Genomic DNA, 19,363 nt, shown 5'->3' on the forward strand with positions numbered 1-19,363 from the left:
TCACATGGGACAACGGGAATAATGCCCTTTTTTACACTTTTTCAGTGTTTTTTTAAAAACCAAACACGTAAAGCAAATGTGGAGCTGTTTATGAAGCAAGAGTTTAACCTTCTGAAAACTAGACAGAGGTTCTACCAGTAGGATAGTACGTGTCATCTTAAACCCCAGAATTCGTTTTTCACACGTCACAGCCAACAAACTCAAATGCACTACTCTCAATGAAGACGTTTTCTTGCAGTGAGGTCCGAGGCCTGGTGAAACAGGTGAGTCCACTTTTTTCAGTAGGATTCTCTCCAAAAGATCTCCCCAGTTTTCCACACTGGAGTTTCTGCACAAAGGAGAAGCTGGTGAATAGAGAGAACGGGAAGCAAACGCTAGACTTCACTGATTCAATGAATGAGGCAAAGACTGAAGGAATTCCTCCATCCTAAGTAGCAGCTGGTCACAGGTGATTACAAAGAGGTGAGATGATTACCTCCTTGTGGTAATTATGCTCATATTTTCACCAGAAAGAATTTCAGTTTCTGCCTAATACCACTGAGCTTTCACACATCACTTGTTAAATCACGGATTTCATCCTTATGTCCATCAGTTCAGTGGAAAAAATGTTGTTACATTAGTGCACACTGGATGCATAGCAATAGTGATTGTACTATGCTTTATTAATCTAACATGTGAGATGGAGTGTACCATTTCTTTTAATGTACCATGACAAACATGCATCTATCCATCCATCTAGCATCGGTCTCCTCAGTTCCCAAACACTTACACTGATCAAAGAATAGGTGATGCAACACAGTGGTAAACAGTGCCTCCACATTTAAAAGCGTGTTGCTTGCATGGGCAGAGTTTTTAAAAAAAACAACAACAACAAAACTACACTTTTAATTCTTTTTTAACACTTTCTCTTTATTGATTTTCATCTTATTTTACATACAGAACTAAAGAGGGCAAGGGAAACCAACACATTCACAAATGATCACATATTCCAAAATACACAACGCCTTGTTTTACGTACACATATTACATATTACACAGGTGCATGTTCCATTCAAACAAATTCGCAGCTGTCCCTCTGCATCACAGAGGTATCAGTTTCTAGTCTCTTGACGTATAACGATCCCATCGTTCCCAAAGTCTCTCTCCTTTCTCCTTCTGTAGCCGCAGTGAGAGGGTAATCAGTTCCATATAGAGCTGGGCGATATAAGATTTTTTCATATCACGATGTGTTTTTTTCATTTCAGGCGATAACGATATATCACGATATAAGCCAAATAACTAAATTTGTAAGATTTAAATGTGCCGTTGCTCACAAGTAAAATGTGAAATAATCAGCAGCTTGTTTTGATTTAAATATTTATTTCCCATAATAAGTTAAACAGGGCAGATGTACTTAAGGAAAATGAGACTTCAGTTTCAGATAAATAGAGGCAAATATTGCAAACTACACAAAAGGCAGCCGCTAAAGCGTTTAAGTTTGAAAATAGAACAAATGAAACAGACTAAATTGTCAATTCCACTTAGAAACAAAAATATTAATTCTAAAAATAAATCTTAGTTTGTTTTACAGAAGAACAGACAAAATTGACTAACTAACTTTTGTCAATATCAAATAAACTGAGAACTAAAAGGAAATTCTCAATCTCCTTGTTGTATAGCTTAGCTTTTCAAACAGTTTTAAAATAAAGATGCTAACAGAACATTATATATAAATAAAACTTTAGTCTGACAAAAGCCTACAGGTTGTGGGACAGGAAGACAAGTCTATCCACTGCTTCAGGCTTTAAAGCGGCCCTGTGGCAAGTCACAATATTACCCCCTGTACTAAATACCCTCTCAGAGGGACTGCTGGTTGCGGGGATGCACAGGTAGTGCTTTGCCAGGCAGCTAACTCTTGGGAAGCTTCTGTCGTTGATTTTCCACCACTCAAGTGGGTCCATTTCACTGTCTGCATCAGATGCCAGCAAGTACTTTTCAAGCTCCTTTTCAACTGTCTCTTTCTCAGTGAGCCCTGTGCTGGTGGGGTGGGATTTCTTAAAGAAACTGCCCAGTGACTTTCTCTGTTTCTTCTGGGTTGGTAGTACTGCAGCAGCTCCACCATCTTCTGTTTCCTCCGTTCCAGCTGAAGTGGACGGGTGCTCAATTTGCCCCAACATCTCAGACACTGCTCTCATTTTGATGGCATCAACGTGTTCTGCATTAATGTATTGTACTTTGTAGCGCGGATCTACCAGGGTTGCAACATCAAGCAGTTCATTTGTAATCTGGTCATTGTACTTTTCATCAAGGTATGTCATGACTGTCATCTTAAGGTCTTTTGTAAGTTGTGTTTCATCCTCAGATGGTTTCAGAATCTGTGTTCTGAAAAGGTGAAGCATCGGCTTGAGGTAGGACACACTCACGTAACACTCTCCAGAAAGTGAATCTGTGAATTCCAGTTGTGGGTTCAGGGCCACATGCACAGACTCCAGAACATCTAAATCTTGCCAGGAGGGAACCAAGTGCCTGGTCTTCTTATCTGCACTGAGGACCTGAGAGATAGCTTTATGTTGCTCCAGAACCCTCCTAACCATTTTTTGGCGTGAGCCCCACCTGGTGGGCGACTCTGTCACTAACTTGTGCTGGGGTAGGTGAAGCTCCTCCTGAGCAGCAGCCAATTCCCTTTTCTTCTTCCAAGAGAAACTGAAGGCGGCCACCACTCTCTTACACACGGCCACAGCTCACTCCACCCTCTTGTCTTTGCCGGCTTTTTCTGTGGATAAAAAGGTAAATAATAGCACATATTAACCTCAGAAATTAATTTAAGATTTTGGATTTTTTTTTTCAGTCACAAATAAAATCCACTGCCCTGAAAACCCACTTACTTGCTATGATTGTACTTTTTTTTTTATTGTACTTTTTCTTTTTTAAATTTTGCTGACAGACTGACCAATTTTTTTTCCTTATATTTAAAAAGGTGACAGAGGCTGGTGTTATCAACATCATTGTTATATTTGACGTTTTCATCGCTTGTTCTTTTTTTCTTGAATTGCCCCATTTGGTGGAATCAGAATTTAATGTTCTTTATAGGAAAAACAGCTGAGGTTCTGTATTAGCCAATTGGGATCCTGATAGAACCCCAAAATTCTAAATTTTATTTGGCACATTTTGTCAACTTGATTTACACTGAAGAGTGACTGAATATTTGCCTGTTATGCATGCCAACAGCAACTATTACCTCAAATAAATAGGCTGACATGAAGAATATTCTTTCTGATGTTTATTTTTTAACAATAACCATGGAAGTGATTTAGATCTCTAGCTTTTAATATATTTACATGGGCTCAAAAACACAATTAAAAGAGGCATTTTTAATTTTATTCTGCTTCCCAACTTACCGATAGCTGAGTGAAGTCGATGTCCGAAGCACTGCAGCCGGGTCCAGTTATTCAGGGATGTGGCCTTCACTATATTTGTCCCACTATCGGTTGTGATGCAGACTTGTTTGTCTTCACTCAGTCCCCAGGATGCAAGCGCTTCTGACAGTCCTAATGCAATTACTTCACCCGTGTGGTCGTCGGGAAGGTAGGCAGTTTGAAGACATTTGCTTTTCAGATTCCAGTCTTGGTCGATATAGTGAGCAGTAAGGCTAAGGTAAGGTTCTGACGTGCGACTTGACCACATGTCGGATGTAGTAGCGAAGAACGATACAGTTTGTAGCTCCTTCTCAACAGCCTCACGGCACTCTCTATATAGCTTTGGAAGCGCTGTATGAGAGAAATGTTTACGTCCAGGGAGTTGGTAACGAGGATCCAGTACCTTAATTAGCTGCTTGAATCCTTCATTTTTGACCGTGTTTATTGGTAGCATGTCTTTAGCAAGACAGTAGGCTATGGCATTCGTTATGTCGCTATGTCTCTTAGCTTTTTTGTCATATGGTAAGACGCTGGAGAAAGCCGACTCAATTGACTGTTGCTGCTTCGCAGGGATTCCCCTGGTTGTTTTCGATGACAAATTAGCACTTTCAGTCAGTGATTGAGCGTGCTCTAGTGGGTGGCACTGCTTCAGGTGATGAAAAAGGTTTGTTGTATTTCCAGACTTGGTGGGAACATGCTTTCGGCACGACTTACAGTGCGTGCTACTCTGTTTTTTGTCAGACGTCAAATAGCCGAAATATCGCCACACTACGGAACTTTTCTGGCCCTTCTTTTCGACAATCTCTTCGGCATTTGAACCGTCATCTGTGTTCTCTTCGGTAACGTGGTCACCCAAGCTCTCGGTTGATTTTTCTCTACTTGGTACACTCATTTTCTCCATTACCCGGTCGACACGGCGGTTAGCTGCTTCGCAAACAAATACGCACGTGCGGCTTGGCACTTGTGCTGTACGTAACAAGTCACGTGACGTGGTTCGGCTCTGCGCTACTTAATTTGGATTGGCTGTTCCTTTTTTTTTTTTTTCTTTTTTTTTTAAAGAGGAAGAGAGAGAGATGAGGTCTATCGCGATAGTTGTATTTTCCTATCGAGAAGTTATATCGCAATACATATCGTTATATCGCCCAGCTCTAGTTCCATATGATGAATAATAATAAACTCAAAAACCCTGGGTCAACCCTGGGTCAACGACCCAGGCATCCTAACACCTCCAGCATGAAGCGCCTGAACCACTTATTTTGGATTTCCGCTTTGGTGTGATGAAGAATCAAATTAAATTCTTCCATCCAAAATCTCGCCATGTTAAAGAATTTGTGGTAGATAACACATTCTTCCACATCCGCAACCAATCTTCCTCTGAGATAGTTACACCTGCTTCTTTTTCCCATCGATGACTGACATATCTTGTTGAGGTCTTTTTCATAGCTCTAAAACTTCTGTACATTTTTCCTATAGTACCACTTATGTTCTCACCATAAGCATCCATAAATATTTGGATCACCCCACTAGCATCTGCGTCAAGCATTCTAATTTCCTTCTGGAAGAAGCTCCGAACCTGTAGGTAACGATAAAAATCTTCCCTGCCGATCTCGTAAATCTGACACGTCCTCAAAATTTATCAGCTCCCCATGCTTCACTATCTGACAGATCGCAGTGATTCCATGCCTGGACCACTCCCTGAATTTATGGTCTAACAATGCTGGAAGGAAGCGTGGGAGATACGCTGGCCATCCCAGCAACCCTATTTCCCTATTAAGACCAAAAATTTTAATCACATCTGCCCATTTTTTCAGGGAAAACTTACCGTATTTTCACGACCATAAGGCGCACTGTGCTAAAAGGCGCAGTCTCAGTTATGTGTGCCCTTACTGTATTTAACACACACATAAGGCGCACTGGACCATAGGGCGCATACAAGTACCGTATGCGTATTTAAAAATAAAGCGGGAGCAAACCTGAATTCGGTACCTTACTCACATTTTTATTACCAATAATCGTCATCATCAACAACACACAAGCATACAAGTGTGCGTATTTAAAAATAAAGCAGGAGCAAAACAAAGTTTGGTACTCACATTTTTATCATCAATCAAACCCATCGAAGTCCTCATCCTCTGTGTCTGAATTGAACAGCTGCGCTAAATCTCCATCAAACATGCCAGGTTCACTGTCTTCACCGTCAGAGTCACTTTCCGTGCCGTGCGGCTCCTCGGAAACGATGCCGGCTTTTGCGAAAGCTCGAACAACAGTGCCAGCAGACATGTTAGCCCAAGCATCTACAATCCATTGGCAAATTGTGGCGTAACTCGCCCGGCGCTGCCTTCCACTCTTAGTGAAACTGTGGTCTCCACCGGTCATCCATCGCTCCCAGGCCGCTCGCAGCCTTACTTTGAACGGGCGGTTCACACCGATGTCCAGCGGTTGGAGTTCCTTTGTCAGGCCTCCCGGAATGACAGCAAGCTCACAGTTCATTTGCTTCACAAGTTTTTTCACATCGGCTGTGAGATGGGCACGCATAGAGTCACAGATCAACAGCGATGGTGATGCGTGGAAAAAACCACCTGGTCTCCTTACATACACCTCCCTCAGCCAGTCTTTCATCATTTCCTCATCCATCCAGCCCTTTTCATTTGCCTTAATGATGATTTCTGCTGGAAACTTCTCTTTAGGCAAAGTCTTTCGCTTAAAAATCACCATAGGCGGCAGTTTCTGTCCATTAGCATGGCAGCCAAGCACAACAGTAAAAGAAGACTTTTTGTGCCCCGTTGTGCGTATCGCTACCGTGCTGGTCCCCTTCTTCTCCACAGTGTGACTCACCGGGATGTCAAAAGTGAGCGGGACCTCGTCCATGTTTGTGATGTGGCTGGGCTGGATGTTTTTGTCGCCGATGTGTTTGCTGCAGTAGGAGCGGAAGATGGCCAGCTTTTCCTTATAATCCGCTGGAAGTTGCTGCGCTACCGTAGTCCTGGTCCGGATGGAAAAATGGCACCGTTTCATAAAACGAAAGCACCAAGACGGACCTCCTTGGAAATGTTCAATGTTCATCTCTTCAGCTAGTGAAACTGCTTTTAGCCGAATGGTGACCGTCGAAACGCTTCTCCCGCTCGCTCTTTGCTCGATGATCCACCGCTCGAGTCTTTCCTCCAACTCGAGCCACCTCGCCTTATGTCCGTGGAAACTCAGCTGCGTTTTCTTGACCTGCCGGAGCTTGTTTTCCAGCTTCCTCCATTTGCGAACCATCGATTCGTTAATCTTAAATTCTCTCGCCGCTGCTCGATTTCCATGTTCCTCCGCGTAGCTGATGGCCTTCAGTTTAAACTGTGCTTCGTAAGCGTGTCTCTTTGCCATTTTCAGGGTTGTTAAAACAACGATGTCCTGCATAATGCACATACCTGTTCTTTTATACAGGTATGTGCGATTGTCCCGGTATATACGATCAACGCCCACACTTCACCCTTTAACGTTCTCATGGTGTTCTCTACTACGTCCTCCTTACAACACATAGGGCGCACCGCGCTATAGGGCGCGCCGCACTTTTTGAAGAAAATCTAAGACTTTTAAGTGCGCCTTATGGTCGTGAAAATACGGTACACATAAATTTTGCATCTGATATGCCTGTGGTAAACTCTCAAGAGACCCCAGAACAGACTGTGTTGGGAAATCCATCAAAGAAAGCTCAATGTCCTTCCATTTTGCCTCAAACTTAGAGTTACACCAGCACACTAGAGGTCTGATCTGGGCTGCCAGATAGTAATCCTCAAAGCACGGTAGAGCCATGCCCCCCCCCCCACCCCGCCGCTCACCAGCCTGCTGCATTGTTGCATATTTCACTCTTGGCCTTTTATTTCCCCATATGAATCTTGAGCAATGCATATCCCACTCCCTAAATTGTTTTGCTGGAACCTCCACTGGAAGCGCTGCAAACAAATATAGCAGCTTTGGGAGGATATTTATCTTTATTGCTCTAACTCTGCTGCCCAGATCGAGGAGCAGCAGACCCCACCTCTCCAGATCTTCATATATCTTCTTGTTCACCCGATTATAATTAACTTCATATAACAATGCAAGGTCTTTTGTCAGCAGGATCCCCAAATACTCCATTTGAGATTGATGCCATCCGAATCTATATCTTGCTACCAATTGTCTTGAGGGGTTAAAAAAGAACGTCAAGATTTGAGTTTTTTGAATGTTTAGTCTATAACCAGACAGTCTGCCATATTCTTCCAGTATTTCCATAAGCAGAGGAATTCCCTCTTCCGGGTTTCCTAGCGCTACCAGCACGTCGTCTGCATACAAGCAAATTTTATTTTCCACATTCCCCGTTGTAACCCCCGTCAATCAAGTCTCTTCCCTGATGCATTGAGCCAACGGTTCAATGAAAAGGTTAAAGAGCAGCGGGCTCAACGGGCAGCCCTGCCTACAGCCACGTTGTAGTGTTATCCGATTTGAGAGGCTTCCATTAACTTTGATCCTCGCTGTTGGAGACATATAAATCATTCTTATACATTGAATAAACCTGTCACATAGCCCAAATCTCTTCAACACATGAAACAGAAATTCCCACCCGACCGTATCGTATGCCTTTTCCGCATCAAGCCCAATGAGAACTGTTCCAGTTTTCCCTTTAAGTATCTGGTCAATAATATGAATGGCCCTTCTGATATTACCGTGTGTTTGTCTGTTAGCAATGAAGCCTGTTTGATCCTCCTCTATCAGCGTGGGCATCAATGTATCAATGGCGGTGAATGCCTACATTTTGTACAAGGCATGTACAGGGTGGACAGGCAAAAGAAGATTGTTTCTGAGTCTTCTAGCTCAGGAACTTCGTTGCCGATTCATGTAGCACAAGAAAATATTAGCACAGACGCAGGCTGCTGAAGCTGCTGCAGCTGTTGTGCCAGGGACTGTAAAGACAACGCAGTGCCAGTGGAATTTACACAAATTTGCGCAGGGCTAGTAAATCTAGTAGTAGGGACTCGCACCAGGGAAAAAAAGGCTCAGTAATTCTAGTGTTAAGGTGTGAAACAGCTGTGTACTGCCTTTTGTTCCTGGAGAAGGTATTTAACTGAGAGCCATGCTAGGCTCAGGGAGACTCTGCTGACCGTTTGTCCCGCGGTCATGCAGGGACTTCATCAAGCTTGGTTGTCTGTTCTTTGTGTGTTTGATTAAAGAATGTTAGCTACCGCTCACCGCTCGTCTGCAGGCTTTATTTAAATGGAAAACTTCCACAACAAAATGGCGTTGTCGACATGATAGTCCATGTGGTCACTGAACAACGGTTTCGTGGACGGGCTGATCACCCCTGAGGGAAAAGGTACCTTTGTCCTACCAGCTGTTGAAGCAAAGGAAATGGAAGAGTCACGGAACCGTGTGTTTCAGTTACCACCGAGATCATCAACTTTGAGGGGACTCCTGCAGATGGGTGAGTTGTAGCTAACTTTGTATACAGTCATGAGGAGTTTTTTGTCTGGCCGAGCCGAGAAGTGCTTGCTGCTCCGGAGTTTGAGTCTCCGGGAGGAAAGTCCTGGGGTTTGAGCCCCCAGGCTTGTGTTCGGTTCCGGTGTTGTGCAAAGAAAAGCAATCTGTCTGCCAGAAAGTAATTGCAAAAACACCAGTCCATCACAGGGAACGGTGGTTCGAGTCCACTGTTGATAATCACGTCTGCACAATACAGTGTGCGGAGTGACGGTATTTTAGCACTTTTCTGCCGAGAAGGGAAGAAGGCCATTGCAGGGGACGCTCTGAATGTAAATATGGGATCTAGATCCAGTAGCGGCGGACGTTTCACCCAGCGGCCAGAGATAAAACTCAATATTTGACTGTATGGTAAGAAATGTGAGTGCAAGTATGTTGTGAGATGAAAGAGAATGGTTGTGTGGGAAAAGTTGATGTGTGTGTAAAAACAGTGAAAAATGGGGCTAAAAATCTTGAAAATTGGGAACAAAAACAAGAAAAGAAAAAAAGAGAGGAGTGTAGAAATGTGTGTAAAAGTTGTTTCCAACTAGCGGGTGAAGGTGGTACACCAGCTCCCCTAGGGTGGACACACACACACAAAATTAGCAGAATTGTTGATAAAAATAAGCAATAAAATAGGAAGAGGGTTTTGTGTTTTTCAACGTAGGGCAACTACAATCTCTCTGGGTTTTTAAGAAAGGGGAGTTCAGAACATGAGAGGGGAGATGTGTTGTTTAAGCAATGAGAAGAATGATCAAAATGTCTCAGTGTGTCACTTGCAGGTGAAGAGCAGACCTGGATCAATTTTCCACGTGCAGCAGTCGGAAGAAAATTATAGGTTCTTATTATAGGGCTCTTCAACTGGTGGGGGAGATTGTCACATCTTGCAGGAGCTTTCCTCTCCTCAGGAGCTCCCTCTGCAGGAGGGGGAGATACAGGAGAGGTGGAGGAAGATCTCAGCCTGGGTGTTTATTGTCTTATGTAGTCTGGAAGATGAGTGGATGGTGGGGTGGGTGCAGTTTTCTCTGTGGTGGGGTTGGGTGGACTGTCCCGGGCTCTGTGGGGCCGGGCGGCGCTGCTGCACTGGGCCCCGGTCTGGATGGGCCTGGGCCCCCTTTCCCTGGCGGGTCGCGGAGTATGGGGGTGCCTACTGGGGTCAGCGGGGGAGCTGGCCCCAGGGAGGGGTCACTTGCCCCTCCCTTCCTTCCCTCCCCATCTCCAGCTGCCTCCCTCTTCCCGCTCCACCACAACCACCCACACATGCAGGGCCTTGGAGTAGGGGTATGTCACCAGGGTGCAGAGGAGGCTACCCCCCCCCCCCCCCCCCTCTGTCCCCTTCTGGCTGCCTCTGCCTCAATTTTATCCCACAACTTAGACATTCACATTACTCACACTCTCATTACACATACATATAGGATCTTGGGGGTGGGCACGATGCACGGAGTCCAAAGTACCATCAGGGTGTACACCCCACCCCTGGCATCGTTGCCCACCTCTCAATTTTAAATACACGTAGACATTGAGGGCTAGCAGGAAGGACCATGCGCTTACCTGCTGCTCTCTGGCAGGTAGCTCCAAGCCCTCCTGGGTTTTAAATGCACCTTAGAACACACATGCATCAACACTACAATGAGCGGGTGGAGGGAGGTTTGGAGTCTTCTCTCACCCCCATTCTCTGCGACCTGCTGGAGCAGGGGGGCTAGGACTAGGAGGAGGAGTTGGCCGTCCGACTGCGGTCTGGAGTGTGGAGCCTTCCTGCTGCTGCGGAGTCGGGGCGGTCTGCCTCCCCCCACCGCAGGGAAAAGGGAAACACCACCTGGGTCTGGGTGCAGTTCCCCCCTCCAGGGGCGGGGGCACCTAGACCCGGTTTGTAGAGTACGCTTGGGGAGTGTGATCGTGTGTACAACGTCTCTTTATGTCTGTCTCCACGTTGGTTGAGTGTGGAGTAAGTGCATATGAGAGCATGAGGGTGGGAATGGATGTTTGTATCTGTGTGTGCCTGTATGTCTGTGTCTATATGTCAGGTTGGGTGTCAGGCGCCACCTCTCTGGGGACATCTCAGGCCCTCCAAGGTTTGGAGGCCTATCTCCCCCTACCACCACTTCCCCTGCCAGTGGTGGACCCCCTCAGACATCGGTGCGTTGGTGGTTCTTTGTGTCCGGGGATGGGCGTCCAGGTACACACCGGCTCACTCCTTGGCGGCCGCTTATCGGGGCCTGGAGCCTGGGGCTCGCTCGGGCCACTTCGGAGGTGGGGTGCCCCCGGCCTCTCGGCCTGGGGCTCGGTCACTCAGGCGCAGCTGGCTGCCGGCGGAGCTCACGGGCGCGTCACTGCAACTCCCCCTGGCTTCTGCTCCGCGGCTGCTGAGTGAGCCCTCATCTGGGACTCTCCTCAGCTCTTTCCGGGACAGTGGCGCGGCTGCCCCTCTGTTGGTCTTCCTTGGTCTCTTGTGTTCTGGGGGCCTCTGGATGTCTGGAGTTTTGATCTCCTCCACACCTGCTTCATGCCCTGGAGGACGGGGCTGTGGCCCCCCCCCCCACACCCTCTAGCAGATTATTACATGAAGGAACCTTTTAAAAAACAAAAAACAAGCGCGTCCATGCTCACAGGTGTACACACGGGTGATCACACCCACAAACTACACCCTTTTTGGCTCCTACCTCAAAGCACACTGTGTTCTGTTGATCTTATGTGCTGCACAATAATGTTTAACATTTAGTATTTACTGTCATATTCCCATATATCATTGTGATGTTGTTTATTCTATTACTCTTGTTCTCTTCTGCTTGTTTTCTTTTTTCTTTCTCAGCAGGTGATCCAGGTGATTGATATATGCATTTTTTTTTCTCTGCCCGTTCTGTTGGTTTTTGTCTTTTGCCCTTCTCCCCCGTCCCTCTTCTCAGCTGTTTCTCTTTCCCTCTTTCTTTCTCCCCTTCTTTCCCCCAGTCAAGTCTGTCCCGTATTCAGTAAGTGAAAATAAAATAAACAATAAAAGGTGAATCAAATGGACCATTACGGCAAGGCTGGGATGGTCAGTTTGGTAAAGTAAATCCGTTGGGCATCTTTCTTTGCCTTTAGACAACAATTCTGATGGCAAAAGAGCCAAACGGGACAGGCCAAAAAAAAAAAAAGAAAAAAAAAAGAAAATTATAGGTTAACACCATTAGAAACACTCAAGCCAGGTTTTGGCTGAATTATTTTACAGCTTAACGTCCATGTGTTTGTCACCCTGAGAACACAAGCTCCAAGAATCTCTCCCTGAATACAAGAAATGCAGTTCCAGAACAACGAGATGGATCTCAAGAGCTCACAGCAGTATCCTGAGCAGTGAAGAAAAGGTCCAGCAGCAGCAGCTGTGCAAGACAGCGACAGCAAGGAGAAAAATGGCATCATCATGACTGGATAGATGGAGATGTGCATTTCCAACGAGCTGCAACTTCACTGTGTGTAAATGGACCTTTGAAAAGACTGCCTGAGTTGGACATTTCCCACTTTTGGAGAAAATGGAAAGATGAGACAGTGGAAAACACAGGACAACTGACTCTCACTGGACAAGGGGGGGAGATGAGATGAGACCACAGTGGAAGGAGCCGGGGAGGACATGGAGGAAGGCTGGTTTAGTGTGGGAAATGAAATTTGGGTTTAGGAAACTGGGAAGAAAAAACGACTGCCTTACGTGGAGAATTGAAAAGTGTCTGGACCACTGCAAAGAGGAGAGGTACACAAAAATTACACAAACAGAAAAGTGCATTAATCCTACTAACACAAACACACATACAATGAAGCTCATGAAGATCAAACAGTATTTTAAGCATGCGTTTCTGTTACCATCATCTTGTCCGGTTCACTTAGTAGGTTAAGAAGTGATACATAGACTAGTGAACTAGTATTATTTTTGGGGAAGGATGATTGAATCATAGCAGGGGTGAACAGAATGCTGCAGGGGGGTCAGATGAGTGGAGACTAATAGATTATTGAGTTTCTTGTTTCTGATGTGTGGGGGAGGTCTTATCATGACACACATCTGGGTACATGGGAAGAAACTCATCATCTAATAGAATATTGCTGTTGTGTGAGGTGTGACTGGTGAATGAAAGTTTTGGGGATTTACTTGGCTGATGCATTTTCTTTTGGTACCACTTTGAACCTGCTAGTTTTGATCTATCATTCTAAGAGAGTACGCTTAGACAAGCCCTAAAACTAGGCCTTCATATTTTTTGATTTTAACAATGCACTTTGATTTTGTGTTTGGCAATTTTCTCTTTTTCAAGCAGGCCTGCAAGATCGGAATCGAAAGCGCTACACAACATGTTGAACAATCGCAAGTGAGCTTCTCCAAAATTAAAATGGGCTCAGGAGAAAGCCACTTATTTGGGACAATCAGAAAACAAGTCCCGGTCAAAAAGGATTCAGCGAGGTAATCCAGTCTAAAAAATGTTTTATTTTTTGAAATGGCGTCATTGCTGGCAGTGGAAACTTATTGCGTCACGAGAGGTTCTACTGTCAGCAAATAACAAATGGGGACTGACTGGACTGGTCCGGGGAAGCTTTCATTTTTAAATTGCAGAGACCGTGACATGAGGGATATGGAAGGATTGACTGAGGCGCAGATGCAGACCATGACCAGGAGAGAAGGCTTCAAGAGGACCAGTGAGAAGCAGGGACCATCTCCAGGACAACTGACAAACGACAGTGGACTGCACCACTGGACTTTCAGGAGATTGTGAACAGCAAAACCTTAAAATAAAGTGATAGAGATTCGGCGTTGAGGAAGACAACTAAGGTGTACGACATGCTCTGCCTTAAATCGTCCGCGGCATTAGAACAGAAACTGAGGAATGAAGAGAGCGTGCCAAGCTCCAAAGGTGACAGCACAGAGGGAGATCAGCGTTGGAATTATGACTCTGTAAATGGCACAGACACCAGGAGCCATGACCGTGAAAGGGAATGTCCACCTAATGCTGTTTCACTTTGCCATGCAAAGTACTTTGACACTCTGGAGAAGGCCTGTCCTCTGTATCATTCTTGTTGCCATTTGCACGTGAGAGCTTAAATTGTGGGGAAGATTAAAGATGAACAAAGGGTGGTGAGAGAACAGTGAAGTGAGGATACACAGTGTGAAACTCCTTTAAGTGTACAATAATGTTGATGTGATAAACAGAATGTCAGGAAAGAAATTCTGATATTAATGTGATTCTTTGATTTAAGAATCAAAGGGTGGGATTGTATAGGAATTTCTTTTACTTATGTATTAATTACATTATTTTATTGTATGATACCTTGATGCCACTGGATTTTAACATGTCTCACACTCATACAGTAAGACAAATGGTGGGGGTCTAGTAAGGAAGTTGGGGGAAGCAGACAACTCCACAGGACGAGTCTTTTGTCTCTTTGAGGACTCTGGTAGGTAGCAAGGGAGTGTGAACCTTAATGTGTGAAACAGCTGTGTACTGCCTTTTGTTCCTGGAGAAGGTATTTAACTGAGAGCCATGCTATGCTCAGGGAGACTCTGCTGACCATCCCGCGGTCACGCAGGGACTTCATCAAGCTTGGTTGTCTGTTCTTTGTGTGTTTGATTAAAGAATGTTAGCTATCGCTCACCGCTCGTCTGCAGGCTTTATTTAAATGGAAAACTTCCACAACAGGCAAAAAAAAGCTTTTTGCTAAAAAAAAAAAGATTTAGAGCAGAAGTTTTTTGCACTGCATTTTAAAATGAAAACATATTGCATTTATTTACAATTAAAGACACAGAGCAGAAAGTGTGTTACTGGTTTACAGCCACAGACACACAAGAAAAGAAGCAGGCAACATGAGGTCAAGTTATGGCAATTTTATTTGTGTATTTCAGTACATGTATTTAGATTAGAGTTTTTAAAAAACAAACGTCCCAAGAAGAAGGATGGGGTGAAAGAAAGGTTGAGAGAGGAGGAAGAAACTATTGATCTCCTCAAACTCGATGCTGCTGGATCAGTTCTTTCTCAGCAGTCTGCTCCAGAATCCCCTCCTGTCCTCGGCTTGCTTTTCTTTTGCCTTCAGTTCTTTTAAGGTTTTGTTGAGCTGCTCCTCGGTATCTTTAAATTTTTCTTTCAGCTGCTGTTTGGCGAGTTTCACTTTGTGTTTGAGGAGCTCTTTAGCTTCCTTTTTGTGCTTTCGTATTTCTTTAAGTGCGTCTTTGCAGTCTTTCTTGGTCACCACAGAGCCAGTCATTTCTTTCTTCAATATCTTCACCTCAATTTTCTCTTCTGCAAGTTCTTCTTGCACTTTCATCAGTTCCTTCTTCATGTTTTGAGTGTAACTCTTTGTATCTTCCATTTCTTTCTTTGCTTCCTGTATTTTAATTTTCTCTTTCTCCAACACTTTTTGAGCTTCCAACAATTCTTTCTTCATATTTTCAATCTCATTTTCTGCCTCATGTTTACGTTTTTTCTCCTCTTGAAGTTGTTGCTTTACATGCAGTAATTCCTTTCTTAGTTTTTCAGCTTCAGCCATTACATTTGCAGCTTCTTGTGTTGCCAACTGCATTTTCCTTTTTCCCTCTTCAAAAGCTTCCTGCACCTCCTGTAATTCCTGAATCACATTTCCTGCCTCCTTCATTGCAGTTAGATATTTATTTTTGGCTTCTTGTGCTGTGGTTTTCTCTTCCTCCAATGCTTTTTGAGCTTCCAACAGTTCTTTCTTCATGTTTTCATTCTCATTTTCTGCCTGTTGTTTTCCCATTTTCTCTCCTTTAAGTTTGAGACCCACATGCAGTAATTCCTGCAATGCTACCTCAGTTTCAAACTTTGAATTTTTAGCTTCTCCTCTTGATTTTTCTGCCTCTTCTTTTAATTTGACATTTTCAGCCTGTATCATTTCAAATTCTTCTTGCAGGTTAATCAGCTGTACTGAATTGTGAGGTGAAGCACTCGCCGATCCTCTTCTCGTTCTCCCTTGATTCATTTTGGCCTTTTAAACAAAGGAACCAACGTTTTGTAGAGGAGTGAAGTGAAGTTTTTGATGTTTTCTTCGTCAACTGTCGTTTGTCCTGCACAGAGATGCTGCTGTAGATGTGTCTCTAGCTGTGTCTGGATACAATGAACAATGCTGTAACTAAGTGCTTGTGTTGCACAGTTCTACTAAACATTCCATTTCATGCATGCTCCGCCCACATGGTCAGGAATGTCAGGTGCTGCATCACCAAATGCTGCTCCCGTTGCCTAGCAATAACAGCTGTTTACTTTTTGGGGTCTGGTTCATTATTTAATAAAGAAAACATGTCCAAGTATTGGGTGCTGAGGCTCAGCGCATATTCTAGCCTGGTGTGTGGGTGGGCAGCTAGAAATCACTGGTGGGCAACATGAGTGAGGAGAAAACTGGAGCAGCCAAGCAGGGAGCTGCAGGTTGCTGGTTTGAGTCTCTGTTCAGATGCTGGTGTCTCCTCTCTCTGAGATGTCTGCAAACAGTCCCAGATAAAACAATAAGGATAATAAACAAACACGTGACTAAAATAACAATTATGACTCTGATGTGTTTCATGTGTAGCAGGATGGCCTCTATACAGCAGTCGCTGCAAGCATCCACATCGCCACACTTACTTTTCTTTAAGCAGGCGTGCTGGGGTCCTCCAAAGGGAAGTTTGAAACTTCATTTCCTTCATGCTGGTGAACTTTTTACCAAATATTTTCATCAAACCTTCTCCATCACTGACAGGGATTGTTTGGATCTTCACACTCATCTCCACCAACCCTAAAAAATGAGTCTCACTTTGCTCATATAATGCCAGGAGTGTCTCCATATTTCACAAAAGTCTATGCAAACATGTAACAGTATCCCATATTCATAGAAATATTATTGATATTATAACAAAAGCTGTCACCAACACAATTGTCCCAAGTGCTTTTTTATTAGTTATTGCAAATGCTTGATTGCACTTCTTGCTAGATGACAAAACCACTTATTAGGTTTAGAAGGAAATGACTTTTTCTACATGAGGTAAAGTTGGAGAGCTGTTTCCCCAAACTAAACGAAATCATCATTTAAAAGACTACAATCTGTATTTACTCTGAACATCTGTGTTAACATTTGAAATTGGAGACATGTAAGTGTAACAAACATGTTAAAACATAAGAAATCAGGAAGGGGCATGTATAGGAATTTCTTTTACTTATGTATTAATCACATTATTTTATTGTATGATACCTTGGTGCCACTGGATTTTAACATGTCTCACACTCACACAGTAAGACAAATGGTGGGGGTCTAGTAGGGAAGTTGGAGGAAGCAGACAACTCCACAGGAAGAGTCTTTTGTCTCTTTGAGGACTCTGGTAGGTAGCAAGGGAGTGTGAAAGGAAGTTTTTTGCACTGCATTTTAAAATGAAAACATATTGCATTTATTTACAATTAAAGACACAGAGCAGAAAGTGTTTTACTGTTTTACATCCACAGACACAAGAAAAGAAGCAGGCAACATGAGGTCAAGTTATGGCAATTTTATTTGTGTATTTCAGTACATGTATTTAGATTAGTTTTTAAAAGACAAACAAACGTCCCAAAAAGAAGGATGGGGTAAAAGAAAGGTGGAGAGAGGAGGAAGAAACTATTGATCTCCTCAAACTCGATGCTGCTGGATCAGTTCTTTCTCAGCAGTCTGCTCCAGAATCCCCTCCTGTCCTCGGCTTTCTTTTCTTTTGCCTTCAGTTCTTTTAAGGTTTTGTTGAGGTGCTCCTCGGCATCTTTAATTTTTTAACTGCAAAATGAACTGATGAAAACAGTACAAAGGTTAAAGTACCACATGTGCTGTACTGAAAGCTGCAGCTGTTTTATTGATAAAGTTAAAGACAAAAAAAACAAAAGGATTAATCACCCATGTAACTGTGTCACTATATATCAGCATTAACAGGACCTCAGTTTGTATCTCAGACCTGCACAGCTTCCATTTTAAACACTTGATGTACTCAGCTGCATAAAGAGCACGTTTGAGTTTCTCTAACACAATCAAATAAAACCTAATGAAGGTCAAAGGTCACAGTTTTCACAGTTTTTTGCAGATAGTGTGTTATTTACCATAAAGTGATTCTGAGTTATTTATACCAGAGTAACCAGAGAGGATCATATATTTTTAAATATATAACTTTCTACAGGACTGAATATAATATCGTTATGTAAAAGTCCGGAGCCTCTGGGGAGTATCCAAGTATTTATAACATTACACAAACCAAAGGTCTCCATCACAGTGTTCATGAAATGCTGGGTTTATCCATCTCCTGGGACGGGCCTACGGAGGAGTGCTGAAGATTTCCCTGTGAGGAAGCTGCTGGTGAAGATCATGAGTCCTGCTTGATCAATGCGATGAGCTTCAGTGTTCCTGGTGTTTCTTAAATGATGCCTCTTTCAGTGGGTCAACAGAACTTCTGGCACAGGACAGCTGTGATGAAAGAAAGGGAAGAAGTTTCTCCAAACCTCTGGACCCAGGAAACCCAGCTTGGTCCTGATGGTCTCCCTCACTAGTTTCCCTCCAGGGTGAATGTAGCTGTTATACATAATATGGATTATTATTAAATAAAAAGAACAAATTAGACTACACTACTGAAACCTTCTGCTGCTGTTTTCAAAGTTTCCATGTTACTGGGCTGTAGAGATTTAAACAGTTTTAGATCCATTACACTCACAGTCTTAAATGTTAAAATCTCAAAGGACAGCATTATATTTTTGATATTAACAGTAACTCTGGGCTTCTGTGGCGTGTGTAGATTAGCGTCACCGCTGTCTCGGTGGAGTTTAATAAACTCAGCCGTCTGCTCCTTGCTATCTAAAATATAACAGGACACTGGCGTAAATTCTCGACTGTCTCATACAGTCTGTTTAGTCAGTTTTCTGTTTGACATTTAGTCAGCTGTGTAAAAACCAAGGAGGAACCCACCCGGGGGATTAATAAAGTTTTATTTTATCTAATCTAATAACTTTAATCTCAGCCAAACCGATTTACTCACGAACAAACAAAACACTGAAAAAAGCCCAACAATAACATTTTTAGGTTGTCTAAGTGACTTATATATTACGTTTAACCCGAGCAGCGAAAGTCCGCGGTGATCTGAAAATGATGTGCCGGGAGTTGTGCCGTTCTCGGCCGCATCAGTAACCCTCGAGCTCCCGGCTAGCTATCGAGCTAGTGGGTAGCAGACGTCTCCGAAAACGTCGAAGCGCTTTTGCAAATATGCGATATCTTGATAAACCGAGCAGATATTTGATGTTTGCACAGCTACTTTCTCGCCTGAAAATATGTTAAAAGTTTATTTTGTGACCCAGAAAGATTAGTAAGAGTAATTTTAAAACTTAGTAGCGGCCGCCATTGTTGGAAACTGGAGTTTGGCTGGGCCGCGCTATGAATTCTGGGATATGGTAGGCCACGAAGGACACACCCGACCCATCCTTCAAATTCGGGGAAAAGGAGGACGCATTTGTCGGCTGCATTCGGAGGAGTCTACGAATTTGGACAGCCTTCGGCGCGTCGCT

At 43.7% G+C, this 19,363-nt stretch overlaps 2 protein-coding genes across 2 annotated transcripts; both read right to left on the reverse strand.

The window, feature by feature from the left end:
• Positions 1–1,736: 1,736 nt before the first annotated feature.
• On the reverse strand, positions 1,737–2,573 carry LOC146678996 (E3 SUMO-protein ligase ZBED1-like). The gene has a single exon (XM_085406622.1). It carries the CDS (start codon positions 2,571–2,573, stop codon positions 1,737–1,739), a length of 837 nt encoding a protein of 278 aa, XP_085262748.1.
• Positions 2,574–2,720: 147 nt separating this feature from the next.
• LOC146678997 (E3 SUMO-protein ligase ZBED1-like) lies at positions 2,721–4,296 on the reverse strand. Its single transcript, XM_085406635.1, has 2 exons — positions 3,378–4,296; positions 2,721–2,752 (listed from the first exon to the last, which is right to left on the reverse strand). The coding sequence occupies exons 1-2, from the start codon at positions 4,294–4,296 to the stop codon at positions 2,721–2,723; spliced, it is 951 nt and encodes a 316-aa protein (XP_085262761.1).
• Between the last annotated feature and the right edge of the window lie 15,067 nt (positions 4,297–19,363).

This window comes from Rhamphochromis longiceps, linkage group LG1 (genome assembly GCF_057381845.1).
Source record: "Rhamphochromis longiceps isolate RC_006_pf linkage group LG1, R_longiceps_female_GT1.1, whole genome shotgun sequence".
Taxonomy (NCBI): domain Eukaryota; kingdom Metazoa; phylum Chordata; class Actinopteri; order Cichliformes; family Cichlidae; genus Rhamphochromis; species Rhamphochromis longiceps.